This window comes from Heloderma suspectum, chromosome 5 (genome assembly GCF_057233095.1).
Source record: "Heloderma suspectum isolate Gila_16-S chromosome 5, 16-S_ref, whole genome shotgun sequence".
NCBI classification, from domain to species: domain Eukaryota; kingdom Metazoa; phylum Chordata; class Lepidosauria; order Squamata; family Helodermatidae; genus Heloderma; species Heloderma suspectum.
In genome coordinates, this window is record NC_139462.1 from 17,336,324 (window position 1) to 17,360,700 (window position 24,377).

At 46.6% G+C, this 24,377-nt stretch overlaps 1 protein-coding gene across 1 annotated transcript in view; it reads left to right on the plus strand.

Annotated features, from left to right (window-relative positions):
• The first annotated feature begins 333 nt into the window (after positions 1-333).
• Positions 334-24,377, plus strand: part of FRAS1 (Fraser extracellular matrix complex subunit 1) — a 381,912-nt gene continuing 357,868 nt past the window's right edge. Inside the window, exons 1-2 of the mRNA XM_084855428.1 lie at positions 334-980; positions 22,200-22,231. Of these exons, the coding sequence (XP_084711554.1) occupies positions 791-980; positions 22,200-22,231 (222 nt within the window). The 5' untranslated portion in view covers positions 334-790. The remainder of the gene's footprint in view (positions 981-22,199; positions 22,232-24,377) is intronic.

The following is a 24,377-nucleotide window of genomic DNA, read 5'->3' on the forward strand; positions in this document are numbered from 1 at the left end:
GGTGAGGAGAGGTCGCGTGGCTGCCTCTGGAGCGGGCGCGCACAAAAGCCCCAAAGTTTCTTTACAGCAGCGAAAAGGCGGGCGAGCCGAGAAGGGGCCGTGGGTCGTGGCGCGGCTTGCGAGCCGGTCCGGGAGGGTCGGCGGGGGCTGGGCTGAGGGAAGCCCCCCGCTCGCGCCTCGCCGGCGGCGCGCGTCCGTCCGCCCGGGCACCGGCGACCCCTGAGGCGCCGTGGTGGGTGGGCCGGCCGGCGGCGACGTCAGCGCGGGCCCCACAGCGGACTTTAAAAGCAGGCGGGGCGGGAGGCGCGTCTTCTCGCCTGGATGCCAAGCGGAGTGGGGGCGGCGGTGGCGGCCGCTCCGGCCGGGGGAAGTTTGCAGGGCGGAGGACAACTTTGAAAGGGCGCCCGGCTCGGACAGCCCGGTTCGCGGGAAGAGCCGGAGACGCGCGCCGGGCGGCGGCTTCCCCGCCCGCCCGTCCCTTGGCGCAAAGGTGACCGTCGCCGGCTGATTTACGGCCGCTCTTTGCCCTACGAATACGGTTCGCCTGGACTGTAAACGGCTCTCCTGGGATCCCTTCTCGCGCCGAGTTGCCCGCCAGCGGCTGCCGCCAAAGGCTGGGGCGTCACCTCCTCCTCCGCCCTGCTATCTCCAGGAGCCGAGGGGGAGTTCCTCCTCCTCGCTCGCCTTCGCCCTTCCTTTTTCCCCGTTCCCCTTGAGCGCGCCCTGAACCTCCCCAAAAGGCGAGAAAGGGGGACTCGTTGGGGCTGTTTTCTGCCTTTGCTGCCTTCGGATGCTGCCGAGCGACGATTTTGCCGCTGGTTTTGCAGAGAGAGAGAGAGAGAGAGATCCCTTTGGGTTTGTGTGTGTGTGTGTGTGTCTTTGTAAGAACGACCTCTCCTCAACTATGGATTTCCTGGCAGCGTGGATGCCTCTCCTCCTCATCTTGGCCGCCTTTGCAGCCTTGCCCCATCACGCTGAAGGTGAGTAAAAAGCTCCAGCTCTCGACTTCGTTGATGGCGCTTTAGAGAGGGAGAGGAACTTGTGCCGCCGGACTCTGCGGCGAGGGTTTCCCCGCTCTGCTCAACTTGTTCTGATGGGGATCTGCAACGCGACCAGGGCACGGCTGACTTTAAAAGGAAGAAAAATGATCTTGCGTGGCCTTGCTTTTAAAGCCCCACGAACGAGCACCAGCCAGAATCCCTGTGATCAACGGATGTGCCTTAAGCGGCCTTCCTCGACTAGATGCGTTAAACTACAACTCCCATTAGCCCCAGCCAGCTTGAGGAAGGCCGGTACAATGCAAGAGTGAAGGCTTAGCAGGACCAACCAAAGATATTTTGAGGTGAAGCAGCAAATGGTGCTCTCCGCCCCACCCCATTCGAGGGGCAGAATACCCAAGGCCGGTCCAGCTATTTTGGCACGGGGGGGGGGGAGAGAACCCCGCAAGTGCCTCCCACCCTCCCTGGCAGCAAATATGCAACAGTAACTATTTATTTATTTATTTATTTATTCATGTAACCATATTTATGAATCACATAAATACTTCTAAGCGATGTAGAAAACAATACACTCTAAGGTCACAATTAAATATTGCATAATAGTGCTGTATATTGTAATATGACTGTCTATAGAAGACAAGATTACTTTCCTGGGAATGATTGTTGGAAAAGGTGTGTTTTCAGTAGGTGCTCAAAACCCAGAGGGGTGGTGCCTGTCCAATGTGTAGGGCGTTTAAGACTGTGGGTGCTACGACACTAAAAAATTAAACAATTTGCTGCCCTTTCATGGCACCCTAAATTGGATGCCTGAGACGGCCACCTCACTCTGCCTAATGTTAGGGCTGGCCCAGATGCTTTGCAGTCAATTGATGATAGGATATAATTAATCTGTGTTAAATGACCCAGGCTCTGCACTCTTCTTGCCTAAGACTGTAAGACATGCCTCCAGGATCAGACCAAGGTACAAAGGGAGCTGCCTTTTTCCAAGTCAGACCACCACTGCTCTTTTCAGGCAGGGGTCTTTCCCAGCTCTACCTGAGACAGTGGGACCTTTTGCATGCAAAGCAGGTGTTCTACCACTGAGCTATTGGCCTTTTCTAAGGTCCAGAAATCAGCCAGGGGGGCCTTCAGCTCATGATCCCATTTCGATTGAATGTATGCTTTCTGTCCCTTTCACATGGAAATGTGGGCACTGTTTAGTGTAAAGGAGTTCAGCCCCGTGGTAGCAAATGCATCAAATGAGTGGCATGTTTGCACAGGTTCTGCTAGAGTGTCCATTTCTGAGCCATTTACTTCTAAACTCAGTATCCTCGCACAAGCTGCAATTCAGCACTTAGATGGCCGACATGTGTACACTAAAACACAATCCCACCCCTCTCCCATTTCCAAATTACTAAGAAGGTCAAACACATGGAACACAAAGGGATGTGTTAGCGCTAACACATAAAGCTATAGATGCCTCTTGCATTCCCCGCATCTCTAACACCTACGTAGTCCATAATGGGCTAGAAATGTGTCTGTGTCAAAACTGGCGCCTTTGTGCTTTCTGATCTGCATTAACAGCATTCACACATGTAGAAGGAAAAGAGGCTCAAAGGTGCTTTTACTGGCTTGTGTGAAAGCACCCAAAGTCAAGCGAGCTTAACAACATTGCTGATAAGCTTAAGGGTTTGTCTCCCTTTCAGCAGGAACCAGAAGTTGTGGGAATACATGACTTCTTATTTACTACTACTATTACTGTTGAACAGCAGTACTGTGCTTGATGCTGCGCAAAACAAGAAAGTGATATGGCCCATGTGTAGAGAGGTCTTGCTGCCTGCATTAGGGATGCCAGTATCACTTTTTAGACACCTGGTTTGTTTGGAAAACAATCCATCAAGGCAATGTGCGATAAACATTACAGCTGACATTACTCCGCTCTGAATGCCTCCCCTTTCCCTCCGCTCTTTGACTGCTTTTGGGGAGTAGCAAGATTTATTTCCATCTCAGAGCTGCCTTGAGTAGAAAAGGGAGGGACTGGATGACACAAGGGCCTGAGAGTGTAATTGTGCAGAAAAACGCTTTCACCTGCTTCCCGTTTCACAGCCATTCATGCTCAAGTTTGTATTTTTTTTTCAACGGCACACCCACACGGGCACGTCTGGGGACCAGTTTACTGCTTCAGCACTAAACGGAGCTGTTTCACATGGGCATATATAATTTGATGATCTTTAGCTGCTTGATTTCTCCGAATTTGGTGATACTTGGCGGGATTGTGCATTGAGAACTGTTGTTTTTGGGTTGACAGTGGTGATCCGGACGTCCTGTTTGTGCTGATTATTCTTGGGATGGCTCATGCACACATCAAAGTCGATATCTGATGCCACACTCACCCAGAAGTGAATATGCTTGTGTGGACTGGCCATCAAAGTTCAGGGAAAACTAGCTGCTTCCAGGAGAAAATATGACATGGTACAGGAGAGGGCCATGCCAGGACAGATGGGAGGGGGCGTGGCTCAATGGTAGAGCATCTGGTTTGCATGCAGAAGATTCCTAGTTCAATCCCTGGTATCTCCAGGTAGGGCTGGAAAAATTCCTGCCTGAAACCCCAGAGAGCCGCTGACAGTGTCGATAACTTTGGACTAGATGGGCCAAGGGTCTGACAGCAGCTTCCTATGTTCCTATAATAGTTTGGGTCAGATGAATTAGAGTACTAGTACACTAGTTCATCTAAGGGAGAAGGCATTTTGTAAAATGATGCATGGTATGGTCTGAGCAAGCAAAAATGACTCTCTCCCTCTCTCAAAGCCAGTGGTGCAGTTAGGGCCTGACTTTGGGTCTGACGCCCAGGGACCCACAGCCCAGCCCCCCCCCCAATGACCACCCAGAGAGCATGATAAGGGGATCAGGGTAGCAGAAGCAAACTCTATTTAATTCCTGTAGACATGATGGTGCTACAATATAAGTGACCTTAAAATGCACAGCTGCCTATGCTCAGATTCTTCCTTTTTTAAATCAGAGCTTGCAAACATTCTAACGTGTCAGCAGTGTAAAAGCAGTTAAGCATGGAATAGTGGTAGATTGTGGGGGTGGGAGAGAGAAATGTTAGTTGTGTAATACACATGGCTGTGTAAAGCCCCCCCCCCCCGCCCCAGTCATTAAGGGCATGGCTGGCTGGGGAATGCTGGGAATTGTAGGACTTTTTTCTGTCTAAACATGCATAGGAGTGCTCCCTAAGTTCAGGTTCTAAAATGACCTTGCTGCCCCACTGCTCAATACACTGAGACTCAGGGACTACAGACAAATTAATGGGCAAGTAGGTCAAGACAAACAAAAGGGAATTCTTTATCATGCAAATTATAATTAAGTTGTGGGGACATGTTGACACAAGATCTGGAGATGCCCACTAAGTTAGATGCCTTTTAATTCATGAAGGATAGGGCTGTTAACTATTAGCTCTGCAAATTAAAAAGAGAGAGGAACCTCTCTGTTCAGAGGCAGTGTATCTCTGCACACAAATTGCTGGGCACGAAGGGCATGAAGACCACTTTCTGTGAGCACCGGGGAGTATCTTGCTGGCTGCTTTGTGGAAGAAAGAGAATGCTAGACTCGGAGGGCTTGGATCTGATCCAGAAAGGCAGTTTTTACATTCATATGCCATGCAAAGGGCTTCTGCCATGCAACAGGTTTAGAACAGAGGCTTGATGGAATCGGGCATTCTCACAGAATACCCATCACAAGCCCTGTGTGCCTTCATTCTTCTGTGGATCCACTTTGCTAACCTCTGCTGTTGAAACATGATTTTATGCTGTGCTTCATTATTACAGATTTGATACTGAGGGATGGAGGGCAGCCCACAGCTGTGGGTTCTTCTGGAATTCATTCTCAGGATAAGGTGACAGAGCGGGAAGGAATGGGGAGACATGATAGAGGTGTACAAAATTATGCATGGTGTGGAAAAAGTGGATAGGGAAATATTTTTCTCCCTCTCTCATAATACTAAAACCCAATGGGGTCGTCCCATGGAGCTGGTTGGTGGGAGATTCAGGACAGATCAAAGGAAGGGCTTCTTCACGCAACCCAAAGTCAAACTGTGGAATTTGCTACCACAAGATGTAGTGATGGCCACTAACTTGGGTGGCTTTAAAAGGGGATTAGACAAATTAATGGAGGGTAAGGCTGTCAATGACTACTAGTCATGGTGGCTATAGATTACCTCCAGTATTGGAAGCAGTATGCCTCCGTATACCAGTTTCTGGGGAACAACAGTAGGAGATTGCTATTGCATTCATGTCCTACTTGTAGGCTTCCCAGAGGCAGATGGTTGGTCACTGTGTGAACAGAACGATGGACTAGATCAGCCTGTAGGATTCAGCACGGCTCTTCTTATGTTCTTAAAACTGACTGAGTTTACGCAAAATCCATCGTTACGCCATATCTAGAAAGTTGGTCGATCTTGGATTTTGGAATCCTGAGTTAAAGTTGTGTTATGCAGTCATTCTGGTGTATTGGGCCAAGCTGCAATCTCTCAGGTCCAGTTTCCTCTTTGTAAAATGGACTGAAATGTAAAATACTAGCACAGTTTGAGGTACCGTAGCTCAGCAGACAGAACACGTGCTTTGCATGCAGAAGGCCCTGAGGTTCAGTCCCTGGCACCTCCCGTGAAAAGGATTAGGAAGCAGGTCATGGGAGAGGATCTCTTTTTGCCAGAGATCCTATAGAGCCGGTGCAAGTTGGAGTAGACAAACTTGATCTTGATGGACTGATTTGGTATAAGGCAGCTTCTTGTATTGCTGTTTCGAAGTTGGGCATAATAAAGATAGTACAATACCATGCCAATGAAATATGTAGTAGTACTTCATGCCAGATCAGCTGTCTTTATTTTAGATTAATCTAATCCGGAATAACAACTATTTCCACCAGTTCTGATTTATAATCACTGATTAGAAATTCCCACTTCACCAGTAATTGTGCATTGAGATAAGAAGAAAAAGAAATCCCAGCCTTTAACTACCCTGTGATTACAGCAGACTAGTTAAAGCCTGTTAATGCCCAACTAGTTCGCATGAAGTGCTTTTGAGAATGCACCTTGAGGAAGGTTGAAGGGAGAGGCACACGTATGCCGAGTTTCCCCTTCCCATGCACCTGGGCATTGTGCAGTGTGTTCCACTGCCACTTCTTGGTTGCAGTCACTGTTCATCCAAGTGTAGGAAAAACACCTGCCTGCAAAAGGCAGGGTGGTAAGCAAATTAACTATACAGAAAGAGGAAGACCAAAAAAAATTAGTAATGGGAGTTAGGCATTGGCTTTGAGTAGGCAGGCATGGTGTGGTACAGCAGCTGGGAGTCTGAGCTGTGAACCACAAAGCAGGGTGGATAAAATGGATGATTTTTAAAAAATGTAAAGCAGATTTTTTTTTTAATTAAATTTTGGGGATTTTTTAAAAAGCCGTAATAAATAAAATAATAAATTTCTGTCTAACTTAAAAAATAACGTAGTTAAGCATAGTTAACTAAGCATACTAAACCCATACTTTACAATCTTATAAAAATGAAGTTATCTCCCAATCAAATATGGGCATTAATTCCATTTTTCATCTCGTGGCAATGACTGTGTCATTGCTTCTTGAAGAACTCTTGCTTCTTGAAAGTTCCGGGCTTCCAGTTTCTCTGACTAAAGTCTCATATGCAAATACACAGGCTAGATAGGATGGTTGTCCTGTGCTTATGTGGTGGTTGAGTTGGACCAAGCAAGGCAAAGGAGTTCATTAAGACTGAAAGACAATATAGCAGGGTGGATAAAAATGGATGCTTTAAAAGTATCCAAAACATTAGGTTTGAAATAATTAAATTGGACTTTTTTGGCCCAGTAGCTGTCAAACCTTGCTTTCACCTGTCTGTCATGGTGACTGACTGGTCACCATGGGCAGACCAGTGACTGACTGGTCAACAAACGTCATTTTTGTTGGCTGCAGTTTGTCTGTGTGAGGGCAAGTCTGGGCCAAGACAGAAAGGAGCACCACTGGAAAGAGAGAGAGAGCAGATGAAATTGTCCAGTGTACATCTACCTGTATTCTCATACTAAGGCTGCAATTCTATAACCCCTTACTTGGGAGTAAGCCCCATTGAACGGAATGGAACATTTCTGAGGAGACCTGTATAGGATTGTGTTGTAATCCTCAAACTGTCATGGGTGCTGGTCATAAGAAAGACCCTATATAGGAATATGTTAAAGACATTCCCTCTCTAGGTAAAAAGGAAAGCATGCAAAACATATACAATGAGAAAAAAGGGACGCAAGCCTGCTTGTAAGAATGTAACAGTGTAAATAATACTCTATTTAGCTGTAAATTAACATGGCTTGGTGAGATTTCCACCGTTGTTCAGGAAATGCATGCAGAAGTTTCAGTGGGAAACTTGATTTGAATCAACCGCTTTCTTGCTGACTTAAATCATAGACTGAAATCGCATTGATTGAAATCCGTCTTCTGCCGCAAAGCCTGCAGTTTGAATCTCACATCAGCCACAGATTCTGAAGGTGGCCTTAGACAAGCCGGTATTCTCTTAGCTGCCCCGTAAAATGAAGGCACACAGCTGCCACTGCTTCCGCCAGGTAAATCCATGGATAGGGGCCTACCACCACATGGCAGCCCAGGGGCACTTTGCCATGGATGCCCTTGAACCTGGAGCTGGCCCTGGGGGTGGTGTGCATGGGGTTATCCCATTGTATCCTCACAAGGATAAAACCTACCTGTGGGGTAGGTTTCAGTGAGAGATAGTGACTCTCAAGGTAATGCAGCAAATTTCCATGGCTAGAAAGGGAATTCGAACTCAGGTCACCCCAGTCCAAATGCAGCACGCAATCCACTATTGTACACCTCACTAGCTTGCTACTTCGTTCTTTAGTGGATTAGTTGCCCCTAGACAAACTGCAGCTATTCTGACCTATTGAGGCCCTTCTCACTTGTCTGCTCCCAAGTGGCTAGGCTGGTTGGCACAAAGGAGAGGGCCTTTCAGGTCATGGCCCTGCACATCTGGAATCAGCTTCCATTGCGGGGTTCCTCAGGCCCCTTCTTTGCAGGTCTTCAGGAAGGCTCTGAAGACCCATTTGTTTTTGCTGGCCTTTCCATAATCTGTGGGCTGCAGGTTTTATTGCTGTTCTCTATTTTTATAGTGTTTTATAGTATTTTATTGTATATTTATTTGTATATACTTGCATACTTTTTCCTTGGGGGTATATTTGTATTCTTTTGTATTTTTTTTTTTAATCCTGTATGCCTCCTTGAGAAGGTGCTACCCTTTCCTACCAGGTCAGGTTTAAGGTTTTGGTACTAGAGTACAAAGCCCTAGACAACTTGAGACCAGAATACCTGAGACAGTGCCTTCTTCTTTACCAACCTGCCTTGTCACTGAGGATGTCAGAGGGGCTGCTCCTGGACATGGACCTATGTTCCAACTGGAGTCCACCCAGAGAAGAGCCTTCAGTGTGGTGGCTCCCTTCCTATGGAACTCCCTGCCTCTGAAGGTCAGGCAGGCACCAACACTGGGTTGTTTTTGGTGCCTTCTCAAAACTTCTCTCTTCCAGGAAGCTTCCTTGGTTGACCAGCCTTGGTTTTATTGGCACTCTATTTTTTAAAGAGTAATTTTAATACCACATTTCATTCTTTTTATCTTTTGTTCATTTATCTCATGCTCCAGAATCTGTTTAGATGTAGAGCAGTATACAAGTGTTGTAAGTGAATAAATAAATAAAGCTGGTCTAAAAATAATTTTAAATAAAAAAAGGTGATTAAAGAGTGGCTGAAGGATGGATTTTTTCTATCCTTCCACCAGCTGAAGTGAGCATTTGAATCCACGTTAGTTATGGATTAATTTAGCATAGTAAACCCCACCTCTCCGGCTTCTCCATCCACAATCTGAAGGTTTTGTCGGGGGGAGATCATGTAACTTCTATAGTAGGCAGCCCCCACAGATAATTCCACCCCCAGTCTATGCGCTCTTTGTATAATGACTGGCTGCCTGCACCTGTCACATGGGGGAGGAAGCAAGAGTTGTGTGTGTGTGGGGGCAGACTGTCACCTGTTGTAAGCCTGGTATGGTGCTGTTTTGGAGGTATTATTCATCGGGGTGGGCTGGCCACGGCATTCCACTTTTCTTCAAATGTTTATTTTTTTTATTGGTTAAATTGTTCTGCCTTTTTAACTTCCTTTCAACATGAGGGTGGGAGGTTGTTGAGGAATCGATCCTCTTCCTTGAGTAGTTGTGTAAAAGAGGACATTTTGGTAGCTGGGCTGCAAAAAGCTGGACCAGCCAGAATTCTCTCTTCTTTTCCACTTCTAGGGCAGGTCTGGGTGGCCTTTTCTCCTCTGTTTGGGATGAGGTTGGAAACCTTGGATTCAAATCTCAGGCTTGCCATGAACTCACGAGGTCAACATTTGCCAGCTTGGGCCCCTCCCAATGTTTTGGACTTCAGCTCCCATCAGCCCCAGCAAGCGTGACCAGTAGCCAGGAATGCTGGGAGTTGTTGTCCAACACATCTGGAGTGTCCCAGGTCAGCAAAGGCTGTGTTAGGCGAGCAAGTCTAGTTTATTATTTTTATTTATTTATTAATTACATTTCTATACCGCCCCATAGCCGAAGCTCTCTGCGTGGTTAAAACATTAAAATACAATATATAAAGTTTTAAAACCATTTACACAAAAACATATGGACAATATATACAAACAACATATAACTAAAAACAACTTTGAACAAAAAACAATTTGTTTAAAAAATGCAACAATAAAGCTCAGCTTAAAATAACACTACTTAAAAATAATATACAAAAGTCAGGAAAAGCAACAAAAGTTCTAAAAAGGAAGGCCTGCCGGAACAACAGCATCTTTAATGCCTGCTTAAAAACCTTCAGCGAGGTCAGCAGGCGCATTTCAACTGGCAGGTCTTTCCACAACGGAGAGTCAACAAAGGAAAAGGTCCCCTTGCATGTGGCTGCCAGTCTCACATTAGGCGGCCGCAGCGGATAGCCCTCGGAGGGCCTTAGGTGGTGGACTGGGACGTAGGGGAGAAGGCGTTCCCTAAGGTACCTTGGACCTAGACCGTGTAAGGCTTTAAAAGTAAGAACCAGCACTTTATATTTTGCTCAGAAACAAATTGGCAGCGGATTTTAAAACTGGTGTAATATGGTCTCCACAGGATGTCCCAGAGACCAACCTGGCTGCCATATTTTGTATCAGTTGAAGTTTCCGAACTAAATATACAGGCAGCCCCAAGTACAGCGCATTGCAGAAATCAAGCCTAGAGGTTACCAGCGTGTGCACCACTGTTACCAGGTCCACATGTTCCAGGAATGGCCGTAGCTGGCATATCAGCTGAAGTTGATAACAGGCACTTGTCATCGTTGCCTCCACCTGGGGTGCCAGGAGCAGGGTCGGGTCAAGAAGCACCCCCAAGCTACGAACTTTTCCCTTCAGGGGGAGTGCAGCCCCATCCAGAACTGGTTGACATACCTCATTACCTGAATTAGGACCCTTCACGATGAGCACCTCTGGCTTGGCTGGATCCAACTTCAGCTTGTTCTCCCTCATCCAGCCCATTACCACCTTCAGGCAGTCATTCAGAGGAGTCATACCTTCCTCGGATAAAGATGTTAAGGAGAAATAGATTTGGGTGTCATCAGTGTACTGATAACACTCAGCCCCAAACCTCCTGATGATGTCTCCCAGCGGTTTCATGTAGATATTGAGCAGCATCGGGGATATTCATTTTAGGGGTCAATCTTATATACAGTTACCTTGAGTAAGCCTCATTGTACTCAATGGGGCTTACATCTGAGTAGGTATGCATGTGCTGTTGGTCATTTATTTATGGGCAGAGCAATCCTAACCCAAGGATCTACTGGTGTGGGTTGGGTTAGGATGGGGCAGGCACAGGGGCCCTCCTGCTGGTGAAAAGGAACTCTACCAGTGGGTTTTGTCTGCCCTGACGGCCCAGTTCTGCCCACAGAAAGGTCCAGGGGCAGAAAATGACTGCTGACGGTGTTCCTGCCAGGGCTGGCAGGACAAAGGGCCCTAAATGGGCATTACAGATGTGGGGGTGCAGCATAGGAGAGGCTGCATCCACTGGATCCATAGCTCCTTCGACACCCCCCCCCATGGGCCTCAGGATTCGGTCGCTTGGCTACTCCAGCCTTGCATTGGCATAGCAAATTTCCCCCATTGCTTTCAAGGGGGCGATTTAAAAACAATTCAGCCTGTCACAGCTGGCCCCACTACCCCCCCGCCCAGGCCAGTGTGAGCCGGAAGGGCTTTGGAAACTGTGGAGGATCGGCTGCTTCACTCCCTTCCCACTGAATTTAGGATTGCTTAGTTAGTTAGTAATGCACATGTATAGCCTGGCTTCACAGAGCCTCTTCGTAAAACAGTGCTCCCTCCAGCAGACTTTCATGATGGGGTTGCTCCCCCAGTCAGGATGCCTCTAATCAGTGCCAGGGAGTCACCATTTTAATTTTCCCACAATGTCCCTGACATAGCATAGCTGCAAGGCATTGTGGGATATCAAAATAGTGGCTGCCTGACTGCCCAGCATGGAATGCCATTGGGGAAGAAATAGGGACTCTGCTGAGACTTTGGCAGTTGTCCAAGGGCGAGTCTGAGCTTGCATACATATTTATTCATACATAGATTTTTATATTGCCCTCAAGGCAGTATATGTCCAGGGCGGCTGTCATCCTCAGGACCCTACCAGTAATATTTAGATGATAAGTTTGACCGACTTTACAAGATTGTTGTGTGAAGCACTTTGAACACTTGGGAGAAGCACCAAATGGGAGTTGGTGTGATGTAGTTATTAGAGAGCTTTATTAGGAATAGGGAGATCCAAGTTCAGCCAAAAACTCGTTGGGTGACCTGGAGCCAGGTACCATAGCTCAGCCTAAGCTACCTCACAGGGTTGATAGGAAGATACAATGTTTAGTGCCCTAAGCTGCTTCTAGGAAGGGTAGGATAAAATGTTACGGATTACGATGCTGATGATAATTTTAAAATTAGGGCAGCACGGTTAATGTGTCGCAGGTGGCTTGTTAGAAGGAATAATTAGGCTGTCCTGGATTGGGTCATTTTCAGTTTTTTGACTGGTGGAAAAACCAGTCAAAAAACCGCATCCTGTCACAGACATTGCTTTCTGACTTCATGCTCACAGGACCATTTTCAAAACGGCTCGCACTGCAGCTGCCTCCGTAGGGTTGAAAACGGGAAACCAGCTTCTTGCAGAGCCTGTGGCCTCCTTGGCACTTTTATTAACAGCCTGGCTGGTGCCATGCTGAAGCGTGTGTTGCTGGCTCCTGTGGGAGACCAACTGTAACTTGGCTTCAGGGTCTGTCTTTGTCTGTGCAACCCCAGGGGGCCCTGAATCAAATCCTCGGGCCCTTCAGGATTCCTAGTGATTACAGCCTGCAGATCCGCATGCGTCTCCCCCCCCCCCGCCCAAAACTAGATAGCCATCTCTTTCCCTTGAACAAATGGCTAGTGTCTGGTTTTGACACTTTTGCACATCTCTTGGGTGCTTTTATAGGTTATCTCTCTTTTCCGAAAAAAGTAACCTAAAAAAATAGGCACACATTCAGCACAATCCCTGGAAGTGCATATCCCTACTCTCTTAGAAAGCCAAGAGGTTCTGTTTCCTTCCCTGCATCTCTCAACTGGAGAAGGTGCATTTAAAAAAACCATAGCAATTGCAGAAAACACACACCATGAATTTGCTTAAATGTCAGATGTGGCTTATCAGGGATGGCCCGTGAGCACCTGTTGTTCTTTCTCTGACCCCTGGTAAGCATCTCAAATCTTGATTCAAGGAATGGTGAAGTCTATCGAGTTTCAAGTGAAAATTGTAAAGTCTTAACACTTTATAGCACTGCATTAAAGTTACAGCTCTTGTTTGGATGTTGTATTTCAGGGGTGCTGAAGCCCTTTCAGCCTGAGAGCAGAATCCTATTTTGAAGAAATCCTTGGGGGCTGCATTCCAGTGGTGGGTGGGGCCAAAGAGAAAAGGGGTGGGGCTGGCTGTGGGAGAATGAGAATCTGGAAGGCGCCAGGGGCCTTGGGGGCATTAAGAACATAAGAAGACCCTGCTGGATCAGACCAAGGGTCCATCTAGTCCAACATTCTATCACACAGTGGCCAACCAGCTGTTGACCAGGAGCCCATAAGCAGGGCACGAGCACAACAGCACTCTCCTGCCCATGTTCCCCAGCAACTGGTGTACATAGGCTCACTTCCTCTGGTACTGGAAGTGGCATATAACCATCAAGACCAGTAGCCATTGATAGCCTTCTCCAGGAATTTGTCCACCCCCCTTTTGAAGCCACCCAAATTGGTGGCCATCACTACGTCCTGTGGTAGTGAGTTCCATATGCTCTGTGTGAAAAAGTACTTCCTTTTATCTGTCCTGAATCTCCCATGAAACAGCTTCATGGGATGACCCCAGGTTCTAGTATTTTGGGAGAGGGAGAAAAATGTCTCCCTATCTCCTTTCTCCACACCATGCTCAATTTTGTACACCTCTATCATGTCACCCCTTACCCTCCTTTTTTCCAAGCTAAACAATCCCAGCTCTTGTAACCTTCCCTCATAGGGGAGATGCTCCAGCCCCTTGATAATTTCAAGGGGTTTATTCACAGGGGCCTTGAAGTTCCCCACCATTAGAAACAAGACAGCGGACTGAGCAGCAGGAACACAGCTCTCCTGGTCACTCTTCCCCATGCTGGTGAGATATATTGTATTGCTATTTAAATTAATCCTGGTGATTATTTCTAAATTTGCAGTTATAGACATAGGATCTGCATATGCAGATTTCATGCAGATTTGTGTCCCATGGGCCTAGACTGCGAATTTTGTAAGTGCCCAGCAGCACCACAGAGAAAGGGACTCGGTCAGTGTTGGGTGGAGCAGCTGCTCCTCTCGGCACCATGCGAGTCCCTGGGACGCCATGTGCTTCCCCAATAGGTCTTTCTCCCTATGGCAGAGATCCCCAGCCTTTTTGGACCCATGGGCACATTTGGGAATTTCAGAAACTGCCGTGAGCACTGTAACAATATGAACGAAGTACTGGATTTGTCCTGACTGGGTTGTGCTTTCTGGGAGGAACCAGGAAGTGGTTGAGGCCAACACTCACTGCTCCCGGCTTGAGGAAAGAGAGGCCACTCACTGCCTGGGAGAGCTCAGTGGAAAGGCTTTGTTTAAATAAAACATAGGTTTGCCTGGAAGGCAGAGTCTGTATGAGTCAGTGGCTGTAGAGGGCCTGGTGCGGGGCAGATTGGCCCCCAGCCCCTTTCTGGTTCTGCACCTCTCATTTCAACTATCATTGATACTTCCTAAATGGGCACCTATGAATTTGCAAGTGGACATTTTATGCAGATCTGAGCCCTCTGTTGTCCTCTGTTTTGGTGTTGCATAAGTGACCATCTTGCCCCCAGTGGCTCTTGGGGCCCCTGGCTGATGGTAGAGCCGAGATTATGCTTTCCTTCAGTTGTGCAGCTCCAGGACTGGTGAATACAGCAGGCAGAGGGCAGCTTCCAGCCATGTGTGATATGATGGGACAGACACTTGGATGGGGGGCACAGGACACTTTTGTTAGAAGAACTGGCATGTTACGAGTAGGGATGTTGAAGGAATCCATCCGGGGGCGGGACTCACCAAGCTTTCATTGGCTTTGCTTGCTGGACTTTGGCTTGCTTTCCTGCAAGCTGGTCTGACTTGATCTGTATCACGTCAGGCCAGTTCGTGGTTTTTCAATTTTAAAAATGGCATAAATAGCAATTTGCACAAATTACAGCTGAAATTGTGAAAATTATGCAAATTGTGGCCAAGATTTGCACAATTAATTGCTATTTTCACAAATAAAAAATAAACCTGAAAAATTCCTGGATATCTGGAAGAAACTCTCGGTTCACAAATGCAAGCTGAGTCAGGGGCGCTGTGGAAATCCAGTGAGCCCTCAAAGGACCAGATTTCCCAGCAATGGATATCCCTAGTTATGAGTGTTTCCCTGTTTTCATTTGTGAAATGTTGGAAACATTTGGAGAACATAACATCAAAGTCTACATATTAGAAAGTAATGCTGTGCCTGGGGGCACACGAATCATTCCTGTGAAGCACTTATCACTACATGGCACCAACATTATTATGGGGCCCAATTTTGTAAGGAAGTATATAGTTTGTATGGTAAAACAGACGTTCTGCCTTCAGGCTACAGTCTGGAGAACAGAGATCTCCAAGAATGGAGAAGTTGGCTATTCCTTGTTCTAGTAATTGGACAAAATTCTTTTTCTTTCTTTCTTTCTTTCTTTCTTTCTTTCTTTCTTTCTTTCTTTCTTTCCTGGCATTAATAAGCCACTTTTCTTGTGTTCAAAGACTCATGCCACAATTAAAGGTATTTATAAAGGAATTCAAAATAAAGCGCAACTTATTTTTTTAAAAAAGGTAAATCAATAAAAGACTATAGCTGCCATATAAGAAAACAAAGGTCTTTCACATAAAATAAAAGCCAGTTTTGCCAAATTCAACCCCCAAGGGTAGCGTTTCCCAACCAGATGTGTTGCACTACACCTCCGAGCATCCCCCAAAAGCACAGCCCACCAAATGGCCAAGGATGATGGGAGTTGTTCTGTTACATATCTAGAGGGCAGTGGGTTTGGGAAGGTCACCCAAAGGTAAAAGCCGTACTAGAAGTAGAGAGGGGACAAACACCACCTTGCCTCAGTGGGGAGACTGTTGCACAGCCTTGGGGCAACTGCACTGAAGACTCCCCCATACCAGGTCAGGCTCTTTGTTCATCTAGTTCAGTATTGTTTACTCCAGCCTTCCCCAACCTGGTGCCCTTCAGAAGTGCAGGACTAAGACTTCCATCATCCAGCATGGGATGATGGGACCTGTTATCCAACACTTCTGGAAGGAACCAGGTTAGGGAAGACTGGTCTGCTCTAAGTTTCAGGAGCTATACAGGGTCTCAAACAAAGGGTCTCTCCCGCCACCTAAGAACATTCATTTCATTTATTATATTTCTATACCGCCCCATAGCTTAAGCTCTCTGGGCGGTTACAGAAGAAGAGCCCTGCAGGATCAGACCAAGATCCATCTAGTCCAGCATCCTGTTCGCAGAGTGGCCAACCAGCTGCCCACGGGAACCTACAAGCAGGACATGAGTGTAACAGCATCCTCCCGCCCATGTTCTCCAGCAACTGGCCTACATAGGCCTACTGTTTCTGATAGCGAAGGTAGCATGGAGCCATCAGGACTAGTAGCCATTGATAGCTGCCTTCTCCATGAATTTGTCTAACCCCTTTTTAAAGCCGTCCAAATTGGTGGCCATCACAACGTCTTGTGGAAGTGAATTCCATAGTTTAACTATGCGCTGTGTGACGAAGGACTTCCTTTTATCTGTCCTGAATCTCCCACCAATATCCTTTATTAGCCATCTAAGCCAGGATCCATCCCATCTTGCAGCAGTGAATTCCATTAATGTAAGTACTTCTTTTTGTCTTTTCTAGACAGATTGCCAGCATGGCTGGAAATAATGGAGTGGCATTTCAACACATCTGGAGGGTACCAGGTTGGGGAAGGCTGACCCAGCATTAACCTTACTGAGTTTTGAGCAGCAGGTTCACGTGGTTTTCTCCCCACAGGCTTTTAGTGAACAATAATATTGTTATTTTAGCTGCTTGGTGCTACGATTTTACTCTGATTTTGTCTGCTTTACTATTTCTTTTTTTTTTTTACTGCTATTTTATTTATTATGTTATCGATTCGGTTTCTATTATGGTGTCTTCTATTGTTTGTATTGTTATTATTTGTAGTTGCATTAACTCACTGAGTGAAAAGGTGGGATAGAAATAATTTTAATCAGCAACAGTTAATGACTACTACCTCACAGAAATGTTTACACCCCCATTTTCCTGTACAAACATTTACTAATCATTTGTAGCAGAACAACAGACTAAGACAGCAGGAAGGCAAAGAACCTATTCTCTTCCCTGTTTGCAAAAGCTTCCCTGCCTGGTTACCTGCAGCTAATAATTCCTTACCACTGCTGACCAAGCAAGGGGCCAAAGGCTGTCTTAAAGGTACAGCAGGCTTCTCAGGAGCTGGACTTGGAAACCCACTGTAGTTCCTGTTTCTTTACTGATCACACTCAGCCACTAGCTAGCTCCTCTCCTTTGCCTTCATTTCCTTTTACTTTTTTACTTTGTACTGTTAGCATTTCTCTATTTATTTATGGGGTGGGGAAGAGTATATGGGAAGTCCCCTAATTTGGCGGCCATCACTACATTGCATGGAAGCGAATTCCATAGTTTATGTGCTGTATGAAGAAGCCCTCCCTTTTACCTGTCCTGAATCTCCCACCCATCAGCTTCATGGGGTGACCCCATTGGGTGCTAGTATTATGAGAGAGGGAGAAAAATGCCTCCCTATCTACTTTCTCCACACCAGGCATAATATGTTATGCTATCTGCTACGTGATACTTCTTACTGGAGCTAAGCTATGGTCCCTCCCCAGATGGAGTGGGGGTGCACACTCGGGTTGCGTGGTGCGTTTGGAAGCATTTGGTGACCTCAGGGACAATCCCACATTCTCCTTCCCAGTTTCAAGTTTGGGAGAAGGAAGGGTTGGATTCATTGTGTGTGTGGGAGAACGGTAACAGCAGCGGCGACGCTTGCCTTGACCAGTAAATTTGTGAACCCCTGTATTAAAGGCACAGGAATTGGGTACAGCTCTGGCAAGGAACCACTGATACTGTCACCACGTGGCCTGCTGTTCCATCACGGATTTATAAAACCCTTGTAGGACATGGGATGAGGAAGAGTATCATTTGAGGTGGGGTGGGGTGTGTGTGTGTGCGGGGTCCTGGGTGTCAGCACCAGCTTCAGATTTTGTGAGGCAAGATGCCCTCAGTGTGTAGAGTGGCCACTTATACATCACCAAAAAAAGGATATAAAAGACACTGATTTGCACTGTTGTTGTTGTAGTTGTTCAGTCGTGTCCGAGTCTTCGTGACCCCATGAACCATAGCACGCCAGGCCTTCCTGTCCTGCGCTCTCTCCCGGAGTGTGCTCAAGTTCATATTCATTGCATCGGTGATGCTATCTAGCCATTTCATCCTCTGCCGTCCCCTTCTCCTTTTGCCCTCAGTCTTTCCCAGCATCAGGGTCTTTTCCAGAGTTTTCTCTTCGCATTAGGTGGCCAAAATATTTGAGCTTCAGCTTCAGTATCTGTCCTTCCAATGAGCACTCAGGGTTGATTTCCTTTAGGATGGACTGATTTGACCTCCTTGCAGTCCAGGGGACTCGTAAGAGTCTTCTCCAGCACCACAGTTCGAAAGCATCAATTCTTCGGCGCTCAGGCTTCCTTATAGTCCAGCTCTCACAGCCATACATTACTACTGGGAAAACCATAGCTTTGATTAGACGGACCTTTGTCGGCAAGGTGATGCCTCTGCTTCTTACTATGCTGTCTAGGTTTGCCATAGCTTTCCTCCCAAGGAGCAAGCGTCTTGTAATTTCATGGCTACAGTTACCATCTGCGGTGATCTTGGAGCCCAAGAAAGTAAAATCTGTCACTGCTTCCATTTCTTCCCCTTCTATATGCCAGGAAGTGATGGGGCCAGATGCCATGATCTTTGTTTTTTTAATGTTGAGTTTCAAACCAGCTTTTGCACTCTCCTCTTTCACCCTCAACAAGAGGCTCTTGAGATCCTCTTCGCTTTCTGCCATTAGGGTGGTATCGTCTGCATATCGGAGGTTGTTGATAATTCTCCCGGCAATCTTAATTCCGAGCTGTGATTCATCCACCCGGCGTTTCTCATGATGTGCTCTGCATATAAGTTAAATAAGCAGGGTGACAATATGCAGCCTTGTCGTACTCCTTTCCCAATTTTGAATCACTTGGTTGTTCCATGTTTGGTTCTTACTGTTGCTTCTTGACCCTCGTACAGGTTTCTCAGAAGACAGGTAAGGTGGTCTGGTACTCCCATCACTTTCAGAATTTGCCAGAGTTTGTTGTGATCCACACAATCAAAGGCTTTAGCGTAGTCAATGAAGCAGAAATAGACATTTTTCTGGAATTCTCTTGCTTTCTCCATGATCCAGCGAACGTTGGCGATTTGATCTCTAGTTCCTCTGCCTCTTCGAAACCCAGCTTGTACTTCCGGTAGTTCTCGGTTCGCATACTGCTGAAGCCTAGCTTGTAGGATTTGGAGCATCACCTTGCTGTCATGTGAAATGAGCGCAATTGTGCGGTAGTTTGAAAACTCTTTGGTGTTGCCCTTCTTTGGAATTGGAATGTAAACTGACCTTTTCCAGTCTTGTGGCCACTGTTGAGTGTTCCAGATTTGTTGGCATATTGAATGCAGCACTTTAACAGCATCATCTTTTAGGATTTTAAATAGCTCAGCTGGAATACTGTCATCTCCGCTAGCTTTGTTGTTACTAATGCTTCCTAAGGCCCACTTGACTTCACTCTCGAGGATGTCCGGCTCAAGTTCAGTGACCGCACTATCATGGCTATCAGGGACATTCAGATCTTTCCTGTATAGTTCTTCTGTGTATTCTTGCCACCTCTTCTTAATCTCATCTGCTTCTGTTAGGTCCCTGCCTTCTTTGTCCTTTATCATGCCCGTCTTTGCACAAAAAGTTCCCTTGAGATCTCCGATTTTCTTGAAGAGATCTCTAGTCTTTCCCATTCTGTTGTTTTCCTCGATTTCTTTGCATTGTTCATTTAAGAAGGCCTTCTTGTCTCTCCTTGCTATTCTCTGGAACTCTGCATTCCGTTGGGTATATCTTCCCCTTTCTCCCTTGCTTCCCTTCTTTCGTGAGCTACTTGTAAAGCCTCATCAGACAGCCACTTTGCTTTCTTGTATTTCTTTTTCTTTGGGATGGATTTCGTTGCTGCCTCCTGAACAATGTTACGGACCTCCGTCCATAGTTCCTCAGGCACTCTGTCTGTCAGGTCTAATCCCTTAAATCTATTCCTCACCTCCACTGTATATTCATGAGGGATATGATTGAGGTCATACCTGAATGGTTTAGTGGTTTTCCCTACGTTCTTCAATTTAAGCTGAGATATTGCAACAAGAAGCTCATGATCTGAGCCACAGTCAGCTCCAGGTCTTGTTTTTACTGACTGTATGGAGCTTCTCCATCTTTGGCTGCAAAGGACATAATCAATCTGATTTCGATATTGACCATCTGGTGATGTCCCTGTGTAGAGTCGTCTCTTGTGCTGTTGGAAAAGAGTGTTTGCTATGATCAGCGTGTTCTCTTGGCAAAACTCTATTAGCTTCTGTCCTGCTTCATTTTGTACACCAAGGCCATGCCTGCCTGTTATCCCAGTGATTTCTTGACTTCCTACTTTAGCATTCCAATCCCCTATGATGAAGAGGACATCTTTTTTTGGTGTTAGTTCTAGAAGGTGTTGTAGGTCTTCATAGAACCGATCAACCGCCGCTTCTTCGGCATCAGTGGTTGGGGCATAGACCTGAATTACTGTGATGTTGAATGGTTTGCCTTGGATTCATACTGAGATCATTCTATCGTTTTTAAGATTGTACCCCAGTACTGCTTTTCCCACCCTTTTGTTGACTATGAGTGCTACTCCATTTCTTCTAAGGGATTTTTGCCCACAGTAGTAGATAGGATGGTCACCTGAATTAAATTCGCCCATGCCTGTCCATTTTAGTTCGCTGATTCCCAAGATGTCGATGTTCAATCTTGCCATCTCAAGTCTGACCACCTCCAGCTTACCTTGATTCATTGATCTGACATTCCAGGTTCCTAAACAATATTGTTCTTTACATCATCGGATTTTCTTTTCACCACCAGACACATCCACAGCTGAGTGTCCTTTCGGCTTTGGCCCAGCCGCTTCACTCTTTCTGGCGCTACTTGGAAATACCCTCTGCTCTTCCCCAGTAGTATATTGGACACCTTCCGACCTGAGGGTCTCATCTTCCGGCATCATCTCTTTTAGCCTTGTGATACGTTCCATGGGGTTTTCTTGGCAGGAATCCTGGAGTGGGTTGCCATTTCCTTCTCCAGTGGACCACATTTTGTCAGAACTCTCTGCCCTGACCTGTCTGTCTTGGGTGGCCCTGCACGGCATAGCTTAGGGCTTCACTGAGTTACGCAAGCCCCTTCGCCACAACAAGGCAGTGATCCATGAAGGGGACTGATTTGCATACGCTAATATATATATATATATAGATGCAAGTTGGGATTTAATAAATATAAATTAAATAGAAATACAGTACATCTCACCATAGTGGGGACAACTGGCCAGGTGACTCTTGTGCCTGCCCACTCTGCTATCCAAGTGCTAACAGTGGACAGGCAACTCCAAGGCCCCTGCTGCTCTCCCTCCTTAGGGCGCTTTCTCTTTAAACTGGACTTGCCTGGGCACATCTTCAAACAGAGGACACTTTCAAATAGAGAAAAGGCCACCCTTCAAATAGATGACCGTCCCCTGTAAAGTAGGACACCTGGCCACCCTAAGGGCCTTCTTTTTGAAGTGGGCCTACCTCCTCTTTGCCACTGTCACCATTGCCCACTCACATGCTGCTCCCTCTGGGCCCAGTCCTCGCAACCACCCCGAGGGAGAAAGCACCAAGCAAGCGGAAGGTGCTGCTTTATCCCCTCATTCTTGTCACAGCCTGTATGTTTAGAGAGGGCAGGTGAACAGGCAGTGGTAGCAAGGAGGAGAGCTGCGGGGCCCCCAGGCTCGGCAGTGGGCCCCCCTGCAAGGGTGTGGGCCTCAGCAGGTGCCCAAGTATGCTGGCCCTGGCTCTGCTGGGAGTCAGTCAAAGATGTGGCAAAGAGCAGGAGTGCTGTTGGGCGTGAGCACGTGATCTGCTCTGGCCAGCTGCTGCTGGAGAGGCTTCTTTGCTGTTCCATTTGGGTCCCCTGTAATTCGTTCCTTTGGCCGGAGTTTGGGTGGCAATGCACAGCGTGAATCTTTGCCTAATATCCTGTAGGCTCCAGGTTCAGACACTCCTGTTGTGAGCTTGCGTCTTCCTGCCACTCAGGGTAGGTGTAGAAGCAGTTTGCTGCTTGCAGCAAATGGGCCACTTTGTCACATGGACCATTAAACCTCTGGTTCTTTTCTTTTTTTTAACAGCACTTCCTAATTTAACATGTTGGTTTTATGTCTGTCTAATACAATTTCCTTTCTGGTCTTTCAGGTGTATGTGTCTTTCGAGGCTCATCATTTGAGGTAGGTCAGATTTAATGTTATTTGTTGCTTGCCGTGCTTGCCTTGAATTAGTTTTCATTTTATTGGGTGAAAGGGGCTTCGTCCTTGAAGCAATTTCTAGTCTCCTCAAAATGAAAGTATAGCACTCAAATTACTGAGGGACCAGAGTGGTCCTGGCCCCCTTACTGTTTGTGAAAACCCCCTCAGCTGTTGTGTTTGAGAAGGCTATGGTAGAACTGAGGTGGCTGTGCAGAGGTCAGAGGGGGCTCGTAGACTTCCATTAAGGGAGCCAATCTTTCCGCCCATAATTTGAGCACTGTGAAAGCATTTGCTGTACAGCTATCAATTTATTGCAGTTTTGCTTTTCTTGCATTTTATGACAAAGCGTTATTATGTGTAATAATTAAAAATAATAATTAAAAAAAGACATTGGCTGTGAGAGCATACTTATGAGACTGTAATCTCCTAAGCATACTTATGAGACTGTAATCTCCTTTGAACACAGTGGAATTTATGTCTGAGTAAACATCTATAGGATTATGCTCTTTATTGATCTGAAAGATAAGTAGAGAATTATGTATATCTGCTAAATTTTCCTTTATTATTTTAGATTTGATTTTAAGTACTCTATTTTTAATTTAACAGAACAGCTATTAACCATATATATATTATCTATTATATATTGTACACACAAGCATAACACACACACACGTACATACATATCTATAATTTATTTCAAGTCCTGTGGTACAGTACAGAGTACGTTTAAGATTTCAGAAACTTTATTAAATTTTCATTTTTGAGTCAGACGTATTTTTATCCGTGGTAGAAGGAGTGAGCACAAGAAAGGATCTTCAAAATAGGCTGCCAGAATCAGTTAATAGTACTGAAGCCCTGGTTTTATGACATAAAATGTTGCTGGATAATATATGTATGTATGTGTATATATGTGTGTGCGCGCGCGCGTGTATGAATAATCGTTTTTGTTGGTTAAGGGCGCAATCCTATGGCTGCTAGTCAGCTGCTAGAAGGCCATAGGATTGATCGGTTCCTGGAGAACTGCCTGCCCGCTCCCTCCCCCACCGCTTTGCAGGTGGCACAGGTCGTCCCTGCACTCCATGCTCGGAAGAGCAGAGTGGGGCAAAGGGGGGCATTCCCGGGAGCGGGGAGGGGCGGGGAGTTCATAAGTGCTGGTATGATGCTTCCTATGCATCGGCTGGCCTCCCCACCCCGCATTCCAACAACCTGCGGCTAGGCAGCCGAAATCAGCCATCTAGCTGCGAATGCAGGGCAGCTGGAACACAGAGGAAATGATCCCTCTGCGCTACTCCCGCCCTGCATTGGATAGGCGGTTGCCTCTGAGTTTGGAGGCGGCCACCTCTCCATATAGGATTGCACCCTAAGCCTGTTGAAGAAAGTATTAGGTGTGTAAGAATATATATGCAAACTTTCCCCGTTAGAGCAGGGGTGGGCACCTTGTGGCCCTCCAGAGGTTTTGGCATGCAACTCCCACCAGTCCTAGCCAGCATAGCCAATGGTGAAGGATCATGGGAGTTGTAGGCCAAAACATCTGCTGGGTCACAAGGTGCCCACACCTGTCTTAGAGTGTCACGGTGGATTGGGCTGTGAGTGCTTGAGGGATGGGTAAGGCGTGGGTTTTAATCTTTGCTGTAGAAGGATGGCAGCAAAGAGATAGAAAAAAAGTCACGTGACTCACGTCACATGCCATCGCAGTTCTTATTAGCACAGCTGAGTCCAGGCCCGCCCTTACTGTTAGACAGCGTGCGACAGCTACCTGAAGCAGTAGATGCTGAAAGGCAGGAAGTGGCAGCGAGGTGATGGAGGACAGAACGGTGTGTGCCGCTCAGCCTGCTCTGAGCCCCCTAAACTAGCTTGGTGCCCTCAGGTGCAGTGGAGGATGCTGTCCCATTGGCAGTGTTGAAGTAAGATTGAACTGCCAATCCGGTCGACTTTAGGCATAGAGCAGGGAGAGGCGCCATCTTGTCCTTCACCGTAGGCAGCAAAACATCTTGGGATGGCCCTGGCTGAGCTGACGTGTTAGCTGAAGCATGACGTAACATTGTTCCCTGGGGCATTCCTGAGGGAGGAAAATAATGGGGACCATGAACAGTCATGCAGAAGTGTGTGTGTGTGTGTGTATTTTGCC